Genomic DNA, 15,403 nt, shown 5'->3' on the forward strand with positions numbered 1-15,403 from the left:
TGATAACTGGGACCATCTGGACCAAAGTCTGCATCATCTCTCTCCAATTTTCTTCTGCTTTGTTCAGTCTGGAGATCATTTAGCAGTAGAATAGACGATGGGAAAGAAAGATTGTTCTGGCATTGTTCTGGAATCCAAACAAGACTTGTTGTTTTTCTGTTTTCCCAAGTATTTCCTCCAAATATTTTTTCTTAGTTTATAAAAATATTAACACTGCTAATAACTCAGCTTCTTCCTGCTGTTTTCCTGGTCACTTCTCAAAACAGATCCACATTGAATTACAAGAAGAAATCTGAAAAATGTCCAGGAGTTTCAGGAAAACAATATGAAAATCCATAAGCTGACAGTTTTTCTCTATGGTTATACTTTAGAAAATCAATTTTACAACTTTTTCAATTAAACTGTCTTAAAAAATAAAAAATAAAATCCAACACCTGCAAGCAATGTGCTTTTGGCATGCTGAAAATGAGTCTCTCCTGAGACAATGTTGTTTAGAAGGATGGGTAATCATAAGGGATCCTGTTTTTTGTTGCTGATTGAAAAGCTCTTGACAAACCCATATTTTTTTTTGGTGAAAAATAGTTTGAGGGTTCAAATATGCTGTTTAGATCAATGCAAGTGGGCAGGTTTGGGACAGGAGGTCGCATGTTCCAAATGAACTGGGAATATTAATCATTTCTTTCCTTGGAAGAAATGGTAGAATTCACTGAAGATGTAAGCCAAAAAGAATGCATAAATTTGAAGAAAACAAGCAAATCTGGTACACATCCCACATCTGATGTTGGACACGTATCAGTCATTCGGGCAGAGATGAATGGAGGATATGGCTTGTGTCTCAGGCATGTACATCAATGGGAGAAGCTCCTCTGCATCCAGAGCCGTAGTTGTAACACTTGTGGATGGAGGTAGGGAAGGTGGGAAAGGCCTCTGTCATCTCTGGCAGAACTGGGCTTGGACGTGTTTGAAGAAAGTTTGTGGGCTCTCCTTCAGCCAAGAAACTTAAACTCTTCAGATGGGTTCAGCAAAACCATTTGACTAAAGAGCTTGCTGGATCCAACAAGTAGATTTTCTCTGCAGTTGTTTCAAAAAGAAGAGATGCTCACAGGGCAAGCTGTTTTGGTTGGCAGTCCTGGGGTCCTTATTGTAACCAGTCCCCAGAACCTGGCATAATGCTTTCATTCATCAGATTTCAACCACTAATATATACATATTCAAGCCTCTATCCTCTGTCTGCACTTTTGGATTGCAAAGCCATCATTGTGGGGTTGATAGAAGTCAACTGCGGAGGCAGGAATTGAAGCTTTGTCTCCTAAAATATATTCTGCTTCTTCATCCCATAGTAGTTTGCTAGGAGAGGCTTCACAGGTCCTATGATGTCCTTGCCACTGGTCAAAGAAAACAGCCTCTCAGGAGAAAAGCTTGTAAATTCCTTTGTTGAAGAGGAACAGAAAGAAAAAATTCTTCCAAGAAAGAGAAGGACTGTTGGGTTGGGGAGATTTTGCTGGTGGCCCTGGAGGAAAATAAAGGCCTGGTCTACCTAAATGGACAACAGAATGAGAAAGGTTCTTCTCATCCTATTGGTAAGCACTATGAATGAAGATGAGCTTCATAAGTGGGAGAAGACGCATAAAGAAAAGTGCTTTAAATGGCAATGGACAAAATTCATACAAGAAATTAAGACAGAACTTCTACCCATCGGATGGGCCTTGTTCAGGATGAGGCTCTAGGAAGAAAAAGTTTCACGTTCCTAAGTGATTTTAAGATGGCATCTCACTAGATTAAATGGAGCATTAATAGGGCAGTCTGAATTATTCTTTCCTTCCCAAGGACAAAGAAGCCAACCCAACCCCTCCTGTAAGTGGTTGTTATGCTCTCACCTCTTGATCTTGAGATACTCAGCTCATCACTTCCTCAAGATAGAAGAAGCCACTGCAGAGTCTCTGTTTTTTTCCCCTGCTATGCTGATGTAAACCTCACCTCCGGTTTCCTGATGCTTTTACTTTGCTTCTCACACCATCTATCCAGCTCAACTGAGGCCTCATTCTTTCAAATCCCTTTTAACCTGGGCTCTTCCTGGAAAATCTCACATGTATACCAGCACTGAACATCTTACTCATGTTGTCAAGACTTCTTGTTATTCACAGCAGGCTCTTTTCTGAGTGGTAAAAGTGGGACCTAATAATACATGCTTCTTAAGTGTACGTATACATTTGTTCATTTCAAATGATGGGATCTCAGTATTGTGCAAATGGGATTATTTCCCCAAACATTCACAGATTTGTTGCCAACAGGTTGAAGGAGGCGATCTTGCCCCTCTGTTCTGCCATGGTGAGACCTCACCTAGATACTGCATCTAGATGTTGAGTCCTCAGTACAGGAGGTAGTGAAGCATTGGCACAGGTTGTCCAGAGAGCTGGAGGATGCTCCATCCCTGGAGACATTCAAGGCTAGGCTGGACCAAACTCTGAGAACCTGACGGAGCTGGAGGTATCTGTGTTCATTGCAGGGTAGTTGGAATCACAGAATCACAGAATCAGAATTGTAGGGGTTGGAAGGGACCTCCAGAGATCATCGAGTCCAACCCCCCTGCCAAAGCAGGTTCCCTACACCAGGTGGACTTGCTGGCCTTTAAAGATCCCTTCCAATTCAAATGATTCTATGATAAAATCTTGTTTCTCCCCCTAAAGCAGTTATCAAACACATACTGGGTACCTCATAGATTGTGACTGGCATTATTGAAAACCAAACATTAGAGGATAGCTTCTGCAGCTCTGGGTGCCTTTGCTGCCAGTCACAGCACAGCAGACAAACCCAAGGAGACTGGCCTAGAACATCCATCCTGAATGCTATGAAAGTAAATGATCCAAATCTTCAGTCATGAGGCTGAGAGACCAAAGTCTCAGCTGAAGTCAACCCCAAGGGCTCAGGGAACAAAGTCCCCAGTGAAATACTGAGGGATGTGTGTTGGTGTGTGATGGTGCTAAATGCTACTTTCATAGTTTTGTAGAATATCACAAGCTGGAGGGGACCCACATGGATCGTTGAGTCCAACTGCTTTCACTCACTGCTTTCTCAGGGGAAGGACTCAGGTCATAACTCTGCAGAGGCCATAACAGCACCACAAAATAATCATTTTGACAAGTCAAGACATTTGGAAACCCATCAGCTCATGTAGAACTATGCAGAAGCCACAGCACCTCAGTGAAGGGCACACTGTCAATTGCAATACACTGAGCAGATGTGAGTCAAAAGTCTGATTTATTTCTCCGCTTCTTCATGCCATTTTATCACAGTTCATCTTTGCTCATCTTCTAAGGCTGCACTGTAAAATCCTCCAGGCAGGGCATATGTTTAGTTCCTGGAGGTTACTATTAAAGTACCCATTCATCTTGGACTGTCATGAATACTCCCTTACAGTAGCACCGTACTACAGAGTAGTTATAGTTGCATAGATTACCATAGTTTTGGAACAGATGTGCCTTAAAGCTCTCCTTATTCCTTGAGGGTTGAAATCTCATTGCACAGAAATTGTCTTCATTATTGCAAGCCAATAAAGTATTCAGGATGGTGCATGTAAATGCTGTTTGATGTCACTGCCCTGGGACTTGTGTTCCCTGTGTGCTGCAGGTTGATAAAGTGGAGGAAAGAAGAGGGGAGAGGAATTTTGGGGCCATGCCTGCTCACTGCTCGTCTCCTAGAGTGCAGTGGGTGCTATTCTCTTATTCTCTCCTGCCTGATCTGTTTCCCTTTCCTCCTTTGGTTTCTTTCCCCCCGACTCTCAGTTCTGATCTCTATGCAAGTGGCACAAGCATGCAGAGAACACATTAAAACCATCTGTGAAGCTGCTTGGCAGCTGGGTAAATGCAAACATGGTCTTGAGGTGTTTATCTAGGGGTATGGAATTATAAATCAGCCCAAGTTATTCTGGCATCATGCGAGGCATCAGGGAGACCACATTTGGAATACGGTGTGCAATTGTGGTCGCTCTATTACGGGAAGGACATTTGGTGGATTGTAAAAAGGCAGGGAGGAGCAACCAAAAAAATGACCCAGCATTTTAGGACAGGAGTGAGAGAAAGGGAGGGCTGGATGGCCAGTTTGTGAGGGTGTTTGGTGCTGCAGATTTATTTCATAGCTGGCTGTCAGAGCATGGATCATATAGATCTGTGGGTGGGAATGTATGCAGAAAGGGGTGTCTGGTGACATTGCCTCTGCAGCACAACACAGCAGGAGCACGTATCTGTTTTGGGGAAGGATGCTCTGCATGCCTCCGAGGACTTTTGCATGGCTGGCTAGGAACAGTGCATGCATCCACGAAGACCTGTGTTTGTGAATAGGTTCTGTGTTCTGGGCAATGTGAGGAGTGGGATGGGATGTGTGGGTGGAGGTCCTGCGTGCTGTTACTCAGAGACATTCGGTGGTCTGTGCACTGGCATTTAATGAGCAGAATAACCCTTGAATGCTCAGTGCTGGAAGAACTGGACTTAAGAGGGGAAGGACACACGGGGCTGGGTGTTGCTCCTTGTCACAATAAGGCAGAATGGGAAAGCCACGAAGTTCAAAGTGCTAACGGGACACAGTTGCAGAGTGTTGGCCACCATGACATCACTAGCTCATTTCACATGTTACCTGTCCCCCCACAACCCAACAGATGAATCTTCAGCATCCCATGTGGCAACACCCAACATACAGTACTGGCTGGGCTCATCCAAAGCATCCTCCTGTCCTCATTCTGTGGAATCCAGCTCTTCCAAAACCCTCCAGATCTCCTTCCAAGAGCTTATAGCACTGGTCAGAAATCATTAAATATAAATGTAGAAATTAGCACGGCAACAAGTATTTCAATGCAGCTGTATGTACTGTCATTTACCCTTTCTTCATACATACATGAACCATTTACACCTATTGTTACCCCTAAGACCTGTTCCTTCTTTGCACCAAAAGACCAATTACTGCTTAGAACACATTTCTCAGTAGAACTGGAAAGCTTTAGGAGATAAACCCTCACAGGTTTTGTACAAACAGGGAGAGGCTAGAAAGAATAGGAGAAGGTATGGAGTTTACAGTGAGCTGGGATGTTCAGGGAAAATCCTGAACGCATTTGTGCCCTTTGACTTCAAGGCCACCTGAGGATACTCCCTACCTCTGAGGACAGCCTGGCAGGATGGATGACCAAGGGATGGTGGTGCTGGGCCTCTGGATAGAAAACACAGAGCAGGAATTGCTTCTTCAAGCCGAGAGATTGCCTAGGCTTGCATACAGGTCCTTTAGGGACAATGGAGCAATAAACTCAGGTGGGCAGCCCACATACCTTGGGTGGAAACACATGGCTTCTCAACTAAAAATAACCCCTCTCCCTAGCAAATAGGTTTGTTTATTAAAAAGAAAAAAAAAAAAAAATAGAATGGAAAAAAAACACAACCATTTTGAGGCAAGCTGCAACACACCTAAGACTCTGAGAAAAGACTGCCGATGGCCTTCACTAATAACAGGTTTGTGTAAAAATCTCTCCTGCCCCACAAAATGTCCCATCTCCTTTTCCAAACCAGGGAAAGACAGGCTTTTAATTCACAGGCGAAAGAAAAAAAATCAGGTCTGATGGCTTATGGCTGGGAATTTCACTTCATCCCCTTCCAGGTTTAACTTTGGGGTGGCATCAGGCTGCCCACCATGGCTGAAATCTAATATTTATGTACGTAGACGAGAAATTTTAGGGTTTCCTGTTCTTTCTGAAAGTCTTTCATCTAGAGACTATATTTAAAGAAAGAAAAAAAAAAAGGAGAAAAAATGAGAGAAAAGAAGAAAGGAAGCCAAATGCTTGTGGGGACAGAGGTTTTTCCTTTTTTGTGTGCGTGTGTGTTGTTTAGTTTCTTTTCTTTTTTTTTTTAATTATTATTTATTTAAATTTTTGAGCATCTTTCCCTCAGTACATTAGCTAAAAGCAGCAGATGAGGAACATATCCTGAAAGAGAGATGTGAGAAAGCACCACAGGGGGCTGTACCCATGTCAGCCCCACTCCGTGTGGGTTGGAGCCCATGGCAAGTCCTGAGGCTCAGAGATGTACCTGGTGGTTAACCTGGAGAAAGCAGCACTGTCTATGAGGTCTGTGTCAGGAGGACACAGGGGTCTCAATCCTCTCCTAGCAACTTTAAAACTAATGAAAAGTAACATTTTTAGGGGACAAAAAAGAGAATTTGGAGTTTTTACAAACTGTGTATATATATATATATAAATTTGTTTGCTAGGTTTTTCTTATGGACTATCTAATCTGCTAGTAATACCAGGCAGAACAGACACATGTCTCTGCTCTCCAGAAATGCTTGATGAGTCTATGCTGCACCCTGATGCCCCTTAGAACCATGGAATCACAGAATCATTAAGGTTGGAAAAGACCTCTGAGATCACCAACCCACCCCACCATGCACACTGACCACATCCCTCAGTGCCACGTCTCCTTGGTTCTTGAACACCAACAGGGAAAGTGACTCCATCACTTCCCTGGGCAGCCTGTGCCTATGTATCACCACTCTTTTGGAGAGTAAAATTCTCCTAATATCCAACCTGAACCTCTCCTGGTGCAACATGGGGCTATCTCCTGTAGTCCTATCACTGTTACCCGGGAGAAGAGGCTGACTCCCACCTCACTATAACCTCCTTCCAGATAAATGTAGAATCTAATAAAGTCTCCCCCTCTCCATGGAATTCCTCCAGACTGAGCCATCCCAATTCACAGAATCACAGAATGGCCAGGGTTGGAAGGGACCCCAAGGATCATGAATTTTCAACCCCCCTGCCGCATGCAGGGCCACCAACCTCCCCATTTAATACCAGCCCAGGCTGCCCAGGGCCCCATCCAGTCTGGCCTTGAACACCTCCAGGGATGAGGCATCCACAGCCTCTCTGGGCAGCTGTTCCAGCACCTCACCACTCTCTCTGTGAAGAACTTCCCCCTGACACCCAACCTAAATCTTCCCTCCCTCAATTTAAAACCATTCCCAATTCCCTCAGCTGCTTCTCATAATAAGATTTGTGAAGCCCCTACCACTGTCAAAATGGGACTTAGGCATGTATGTTGTTAAATTGCATCCATCTTCTTTCAACTGAGCAAGACATTGCAGATAATGTATTTGAATACTCCACCCAACAGATTTGCCTGGTCAGTTTATCAGGGCATGGGCCAAGGATCAGAGAAAAGTTAAAATTAAGACAGATGTTGAACTTCCAAAGGCTGGAAGCCTTTGGATGTCTCCTTCCAATAAACATCTCCTTCCCATGTTTATAAGAAAGTGAACACAACTATCCTTCATGCACCTGTTAGCCTCTTCCTTTTTTTCCCCCACAATGATTTGTTCAAGTTTTAGGCATACTAGCCAGGTTTTACAGGCATTTTTGGTAGCTGGAGCTACGTGGAATCAGCTCTGAGACAAAGATTAAACCAACGTTAGCCAGATCTGTAAATGTAGGCTGACAGGGACAACTTCAATAAGGACCTGGAAGCTGCTGCCATTTGGCACTGCAGCACAAGGCACATGGCACCTGCTAACTACCTTGCTAACTGCCTGCTTCCAGAAGACAACACAGCTTGACTTGAGATGCTTATCTCTCTAAGCTTGCTGCTTACTGAAGAAGAGCTAATGAAGTCTATGCACAGGCAGGATCACATTTTCCAGTCAAAGAGCTTGTGCTGGTGTGTATCTCAGCCCAAATTCAAGCCCAAACTGGAAGAGTGTTGCACAGAAACTTGCTCCTCAATCTCATCCAGTGGTTCTGGACTTGCAGGTCCCTCCTGCAAATGGTCTTCTTCACTCACACTGAAGTGTGAAGAATATTTCTAACCTGTGATTAACAGGCAAACATGTGAAGAGTGCAAAGCTGCAAGGAGAAAAAGGGACCAGCAAATATCAGCACCGGAGTTTGATTCTGAGCTGATCTGGACTACCCTCTCACCTCTTAAGACCCACAGATCTCACTGTAATTCTGATATATCACATTATTCTGAATGAACATTAGTGTGGGGGAAAAAAAAGTGCTGAACGATGGCTGAAAGCAATGAATCTGAGACAAATCAGTGCCCTCACTGAACTGAATGGGAATCTGCCAGCTCACACCAGGCAAAGAGCTGGCCTGAAAAATACACTCAGCAATGTGACGGGGAAAAAAGGAGGAGAATCCAGGTACCCATTGCACTGCAGGAAATTTCAAATGTGTTTTCCTCATTCCAAAACAAAACCAAAGGCTTTAAAGCGAGCATGATGATGAGAGTTTTGAGTTTCAGTCAAGTGGGATACGTCCAAAGACTTTCATTACTTTCTGTCCACCTGGATTCGAATCCTTGGAGCCTCACCTTGAATTCCAGGACAAAAGGAAATGTGGTTTGTGGTTTGTGCCCTGGCTGAAGAGTAAGGAGATGAGAATCCAAACCTTGGCTCTGCCACAGACTCTCCTTTGAGATCGGAGGTGAGGCGTTGAATATCCCTGTGCGTCAGCTCCCAAGAATGAGGACAGCAGCCCTACCAAGCTTTTATGCCAGCTTACGTGATATTTTGTTCTATCTAAAAATGTAGAAATTAAGAAATAAAAAAAAAAATCAAGGTGTCCCAGATTCACTCACTGCTTCCAAAAATACAGATCATTGCCTATTACAGAGAGGAGCAAATAATGTCACTGTGCTGCCATTGCACCCAAGCAGAGGCAGAATTCAAGTAGCCATCTGCCAGGTGGTATCTGGCAAGGGATAGCCAAGCTTTTGAAGAGGGATGGCCAAGCATCCATGGAACACCATGATAGCAGAGAGTGGATGCATACACCCCTAGATGTGCAATTAAGCTACGTAGGTGGAATTAGAGGGGGCAACAAGGGATAAATTGCCTTGGGTTTCCAAAATGTTTGATGTTTAGCAGGCAATGCTCAATGCTTACCCCAATACCTTCCATTCCTGTTCCTCTCTCTATGATGATCCTCTTTTTTATGTGGCTGTATGAGGAAGCTGATTCAGCTGAAAAAACAAACTTCCTCCAAAAAGGCTCTTTCTCAAGCTCACCAGTTGCCCCACTTGGTCCTGCCCAAACTTGCATGCTAAGGAGAATCTGAAATAGCAAATTAATGATTTAATGTGCTAAGAAAATCGATCTCTGCACATGGGTCCTGTTACCACCGTCCATTTCTGCTTCTTGGCTAAACTGTATTATCAAGAACATAGATGTATGTTGAACTCACTCCTTCTCTTAGGTACAGAGGTGCCCTCCGGGACCGGATAAGATGCAACACACAGTCAGGAGTCCCTGGGACTCCATCTTCTCCTTGTCTGAGAGGTGCGATATTACTGCTGCCTCCTGAAATCTCCCAGGTAAGCTATTCTGGCTGCCTTTGAGCTGGCAGAACAGAACAACGCTGCATTCAGTCTAGTTCAAACATAGGTATGTTCTTGGAGTGTTAGTGAGATCAGATCTGCGGGAAGAAGCCCTCAAGGAGTGCTTTGGGAAAGCAGGAGCTGTCTGCAGAAGTGTGCATCCCACAGTTTAGAGAGCTGCAAGAGGGAGGCATCCCTGCATGCAGATGGCAATGGATGCTTACTTATCTCAAGATCCTCTTCTGATGCTGTTCTGAAAGCTGTAACACTGGATGCAGAGGGGGGCAGACAGAACTCCACAGCGGAAATATGAGAGGCAGCCCTCAGGCTGCACAGCAGTCTTGGCACAGAGCTTGAGTGAGTATCTAGTGCAAAGTAGCTCTAAAACAGCCATAGGGTCAAAGGCCTCATTTCCTGTAACCTTTGTGGTTAAGAGCTTCCCTGGAGAGATGGGACTCTCAAGTCCTGAACTGCTGCTCGTTGACCTCGGCCAGGGGTTTTATGCTGGAACTCTCTCCTTTCCCAAACATCCTACACCACTGGGCTCTCTGCTGGGCTGTCCCACAGCTGAAGGCTGCTGCAGTGCTCCTGGAGTAATATTGGCTGTGCAAGAAGATTAGAGCTGGGCAGCTTAGTCCCAGCTCTTGCTCTAGTGGTTTTTTGATACTTTTAGATAGAGTGAAGTAGAACTAATGGAAGAGATTTCAGTTTCCTTTTTCACCTTTCATATACCAGGCAGTAACAAACAACTAAATAAGGAAGACTGAAGAAGTCTCATCCTTTGACAACTGTGTGATGTGCCTTCCTTATGACACTCAAAACAGATAAACTAGTCAACATCTACTGTACTGTAATCACCGATCCTTGATACCTGAGCCTCAAAGGCTACAGGGAAGATGCAATGTCTACAAAAGCCTCAGTATCCCTATCTTGCAACTCTAAATCACCTGGATTGGATTAACAGAAATGCTTGTTGGAAGGGACCTCTTAACATCTCTTGTCCAACCTTCAGTCTTAAAACCAACCCAAAGTTAGGTCAACCATGGCTTTGCCTACCCAACTCTTGAACACCTCTAAAGATAGAGAACCCACCCCCACCACCACTCAAGCAAACTATTTCAGTTCTGGGTACCTTCTTAGTGATCACACCATCATCAGTAAGCACATAACACTGTATCCTAGCTGTTAGGTAGTTCATCTAAATAGCAATTGTGTGTTTAATCTGTGATCAGTTTCCAGAGACATTTAGGACTCAGATGTTATCAAAAGATGCCCTCCTCCATCCACTAACTCTAGAAGGAGATTGGATGTTCAAGTTCATCAGTAGTTTTCCTCTTCTATATGCCATCACCATCACTTTGACCACTTTGGCTAAAATTCATAATGTTCTCTTATGGCAACAGTTTTTGATTCACGGGCATAGAAACATTGGCTGAAGGCCTGGAGTGGTCACTCAGGATTTATTGTGCACCAAGTCACAACAATTATGCCCCAATTCTGTATGTAGGGGATTGGTGCATATTAATTCTGAGAATTGTGTTGCCCTTCCCAGATTTATTTCCTTTTTCCATTTGTGCTGAGGGAAGAAGCAATGGGATTAAGTCCTCCATATGGCTGAGAAGAGCACAGCTTCATATGTCCCTGGGTGATTAGCACAAATAGAAACCAGACCCCAGTTTCCATATCAAAGGATGATGGGACTGGACCTAACCACTTTTCACATTGAGTTATGAAGCTTTTGTGCAAAGACTAGGCATATAAGCCTTAGCCAAGAGATGCGATTATGCAGATTGCCCTCTTTTGTTCTATTACTCCTCAGCCCCTGAGAGAGTCTAAAGCAACTTAAGACTCCTGGAGCATGTAGGGGTGGGCAAACCACAGAACAGAGTTTGAGTTAGTCTGTTCACAAATACCTTACAGGACTATTATCTCATGTGCACAGGGCTGCCAAAGATATCTGGATGGCAGCTCTTCTGCTGAGTGGTTAGCTCTTTTCCAAATTGCATAACCCTCTGTCTCTGACCAAATCAGAGATGCTCTGAATTGCTGAGTGCTGAGGAGTCACACAGGTACTGCCAATGGAGGGATTTTTTTCTAAACAGTATTTTACATCTCTTAGGAAAGGCCAAAGAAGGATTAATTGTGCCTTTGGATTGGGGAATCCCTTGGAAATGAGTTTGATCCGACTATCTATTGCTGATAATCGCACTGACTCTTTACAGCCTTGACTGTACTGCTGTAGTGTATCAATCAAGATAATTATTCCTCCTTTTGACTATGCTATGTGGGATTGAGCAGAGATTTTTCTACAGAAGATGAAGCAGCAGACAGATTTATTACTTGGGCAGCTCAAGACAGCTTTTTCCAAGGCCAGGACTCAGTATGGATCCATGTGATATCTGAATGACAGAGGATTAGCTTCCTCTCTGCCACAACCAAAGGAAGAAAGAGCCTTGCAGTTGAGGAGTCAGACCTTAAAACACAACCAATCTCTATCATTTCATTCCTTTGCTCTAACAAAGTGACTGTGGTAAAGAGCCCAATGTCTGCTTCTTGGTTAGACACAGTCACTGCCTCCACAGCCCTACTAACACTGCTGCTGCCAGTTAAGAGAGGTCAGTGCAAAATACTGATTGTCTCATACAGAAAGGTTAGAAAATAAGGTGTGAGATCAAGACCAGCTGGTAGATAGCACCAGATTCCAAGGTAGGCAGGTGGTCTAAACTATAACAGAAGGAAATGCCTTTGCACATATGGTCTTTAATGAGGCACTAATTGGGCACTGGGTGAACAGGACAAAGAAGTACAGAGGATGTGGCTTGAGGTTTTGGCTGATGTGAAGTTGGAGGTCTGGAATAAAATGAAAGGTGGGGTTTTTACAACTCTTTTCTGTGATTTCCAGCAGGATAGGGACACCAGGAGGGCAGGCACACCTACTCCAAAGTCACAGCTGACTCTAAGAAGCTTTTCCTAACCTGGTAATGCAGTCTCCGAGTACTCCTGCCAGTAGGAATAGGGATCTCTAAGATGCAAGGGTGAAGGTGAGAGGCAATCTTGCTTGCCCTCTTTCTCACATACAGTTGCAGAAGGGACAGGATGCCCACCCAGATCTCCCTGGGTGGGTGCAAGATGCCTCAATATATACAGCCCTGGTGCCAATAATTAACACATGTGAGACTGATGAAAGAAGTCAATGAGGGATGATTATTTTGCTGCCCTCATGAGAGTTTCTTCTCCCTCCAGTCCTACATCTGGTAGCAATTTTACAGCTCCAAATAGAAAGGAAGTAGATGAGAGGGGCTTAGTCAAGCTCAGGCCCATATGAGGAGAGCAGAGACAGTATGCTAGAAGGAAACAGACGGAATTTGGGAAAGCTGTTTTGCTTCCCATAACACCTGCGTTCTGCTGCAAAAGATGGAAAGGTGTATGGATTTTTTGTGTGATCTCCCATGCGTTACTTGGGCTTTGGGTATGGCAATAAGGGCTGTAAAGCCATGAGTGTAATTCTTGCACCCTTCAGACCCCTTGAGTTTCCAATATATTGTGCTATATAATCTAACTCAAAAAGCAGTTTCTTGGGCTGCCTCACTCACATGCTCCAACCTAAGCATTGCAGGGTTGAGGGGAAGGGTTGGGATTGTCCCAGCCATGCAGTCTGATTTGCTGTGGGAACACTCACCATGCACCTTGGGCACCTTGGCTTTCAGGTGTCGCTCGCACTTGGCCTTGGCTTTTAGCAGTAGAAAGATCTGCTCCTCTTTGGTGATGACATCATCAGCATCCACCTGCAGCGATGGGAAGAAATGAGGTTAAACCTCAGCATGGAAGAGCAGCAGGACACAAACTACCGAGATAATGCAAGTGTGATCTGAATGCAAAATCTCCATTGCATAATCAGTTTTCTCTACCAGCCTTGCTCTTCCCATCTTATTTCAGCAATTGGTGTCCCAAGCAACAGCTTCTGCAAGATGCCACATGGAAACACCTGTGCACATGGCAAAGGAAGTGTACGTTCCAATTGCTTATATCTAGAACATGCATGTACCCAGGAAGGGAGAGATTTCTTGGGTAGCATACCTCAGCTAGGAGAGATGAGGCTATTCCCCAAGGGAAAAAAGCATAAATAATATTGGCGCAGCATTTTTTAAACACTGGTCTTTTGGAGACATAGAAGTATAGTTAAATATAGCACTTAGAGAATGGCAAAGCAATGCTGTGCTTCCTGACATCAACCTCTTGGATAACACTGTCAAGGGTTAAATCATCAAAGGCTTCTCCCTTTAACAATCACAGCTTGGCATCAGTTTCCAACTTCTCATTCAGGCCTTCAGCCACGAGGCATCAGGTTCTATCAACATCGTTAGAGGAGTTAATGAGCTGACAGCATCTGTCTGTAAAGACTGAGGAACATCATCCTCCAGAGGTCAAGCTACAATAATGAGGAAGGGGTACAGGCAGAATTCTTTACCCCAGAAACTACTTGCTGATACAAGATGTACAAGGCCCTCCAAGGCACTTGCTGGTTATGAAAACCCATTCTGCATCATGAAGATGGTGCATTCCCACTAGGCAAGGCTGCCTTCTGAAAGTATTGAGCAGGCTGGACCTACAGGTCCTTTGGTTGTTATAGCATGTAGAGTTTTGACCTAATACAACACGGCTGCTTTCACTGGGAAAAAATTCTATACTCAGAAAGTGATGAGGCACTGGCACTGCTGCCTGGAGTGGTTGTGGATTCCCCCTCCCTAGAGATGCTCAAGGCCAGGTTGGATGGGGCCCTGGGCAACCTGATCCAGTCGGTGCCAACCAGCCCATGGCAGGGGGTTGGAGCTGGGTGATCTTTGAGGTCTCTTCCAACCCAAGCCATTCTATACCCACCTTACCCTTTAGGTGTTCTATGATCTGCAGTGAGTAAGGACAACTGTGGATGGTATCTACCCACTAGCATGCCTTCCTATTGAACAGATACTTGTGAGATCTTTCAGGTTTGGGTCAACCGTGCTTTTCTGTCACATACAGCAGAAGAGTCTCTGGGATATTGGGGCTAGGATCCACAAAATCACCTCAAAAGCTAATTTAAAGAATGAAAGATCCACATACGGTGCCCCCGAGAGGCAGCTGGTGGCTGAGGTACTGGACTGAAAGAAGAAAGTGATGTAGTAAGTTGGATAAAATCACTGCTCCCCTCACCGCCTCCATTTCCCTAACATTAGTCTGCTTTGATTAGACTATGAAAGCAATAGGAGCAGCAGTTATGTTCCTCTGGATTTACATAAAACTTAGCAGTAACTTGTGATAGTGTAATGTAATCAAGAAGGGCTCCTGTATTGTGTTATAGAAATAAACTGTTGTTTTGTTTGTTTGTTTGTTTTTTAATATATAAACTTATATTGGCTGCTGGTGAGATTGGCACCACTGTACATCTGTAATGCTAAAACTTATGGCAGCACTCCATATCCTGATGGATTGAGCAGGTCCAAAGTACAAGCAGGCAAAGGAAAACACAAGAAAGAGAAGAAGTGAATTGCGGATGAGAAAGAAACCTGTAGACAGGTTGTAGAGTCTGCCTAGAGTCTGAAGCAGGGCAAGAATGTTATTTCATTGTATTCCCCCCAAACTTCCATCTTCAGAACATAATAATAATGGTTTACTTAGCAGTAAATGCAGATTCTAGTTCACATGCTCTCTATAGAGGGGAACAGTGGATGTTTGAGCAGCTGATGTAGTAACAGACACGCAGATGGGTATCTAGATCTGATAATGGGATTCTGAGTAAAACAGAAGTTAGTTTTTCATGTTCTTGGAAAAAAATCCACATTAAAATCCCTCGTCAAACCACATTAATGTTAATGCAAAAGAAAGCCACCCCTTTCCAGATGTTTGGCCACTCCAATTTAAGGCAATATCCAGCATTTCAACTCTTTCATTGGAAACATAAAACCTTTGGGTTAAATCCTGCTGTCATTTATAGCTGCACAAATCCTGAATGATTCCACCAAAGCCAGAGGAGTTAGTCTGGATTTATAGTGGCTGAATGGAGCAGAGTGTGACCT

The 15,403-nt window shown here is 44.1% G+C and overlaps 1 protein-coding gene across 1 annotated transcript in view; it reads right to left on the reverse strand.

The window, feature by feature from the left end:
- Positions 1–15,403, reverse strand: part of PTH1R (parathyroid hormone 1 receptor) — a 105,449-nt gene that overhangs the window by 39,682 nt on the left and 50,364 nt on the right. The window contains exon 2 of the mRNA XM_042816859.1: positions 13,030–13,135. Coding sequence (XP_042672793.1) covers positions 13,030–13,135 — 106 coding nt within the window. The remainder of the gene's footprint in view (positions 1–13,029; positions 13,136–15,403) is intronic.

The sequence above is a fragment of the Centrocercus urophasianus genome, unplaced genomic scaffold, assembly GCF_019232065.1.
Source record: "Centrocercus urophasianus isolate 14NV4802_14NV808 unplaced genomic scaffold, USGS_Curo_1.0 seq_16, whole genome shotgun sequence".
Taxonomy (NCBI): Eukaryota; Metazoa; Chordata; class Aves; order Galliformes; family Phasianidae; genus Centrocercus; species Centrocercus urophasianus.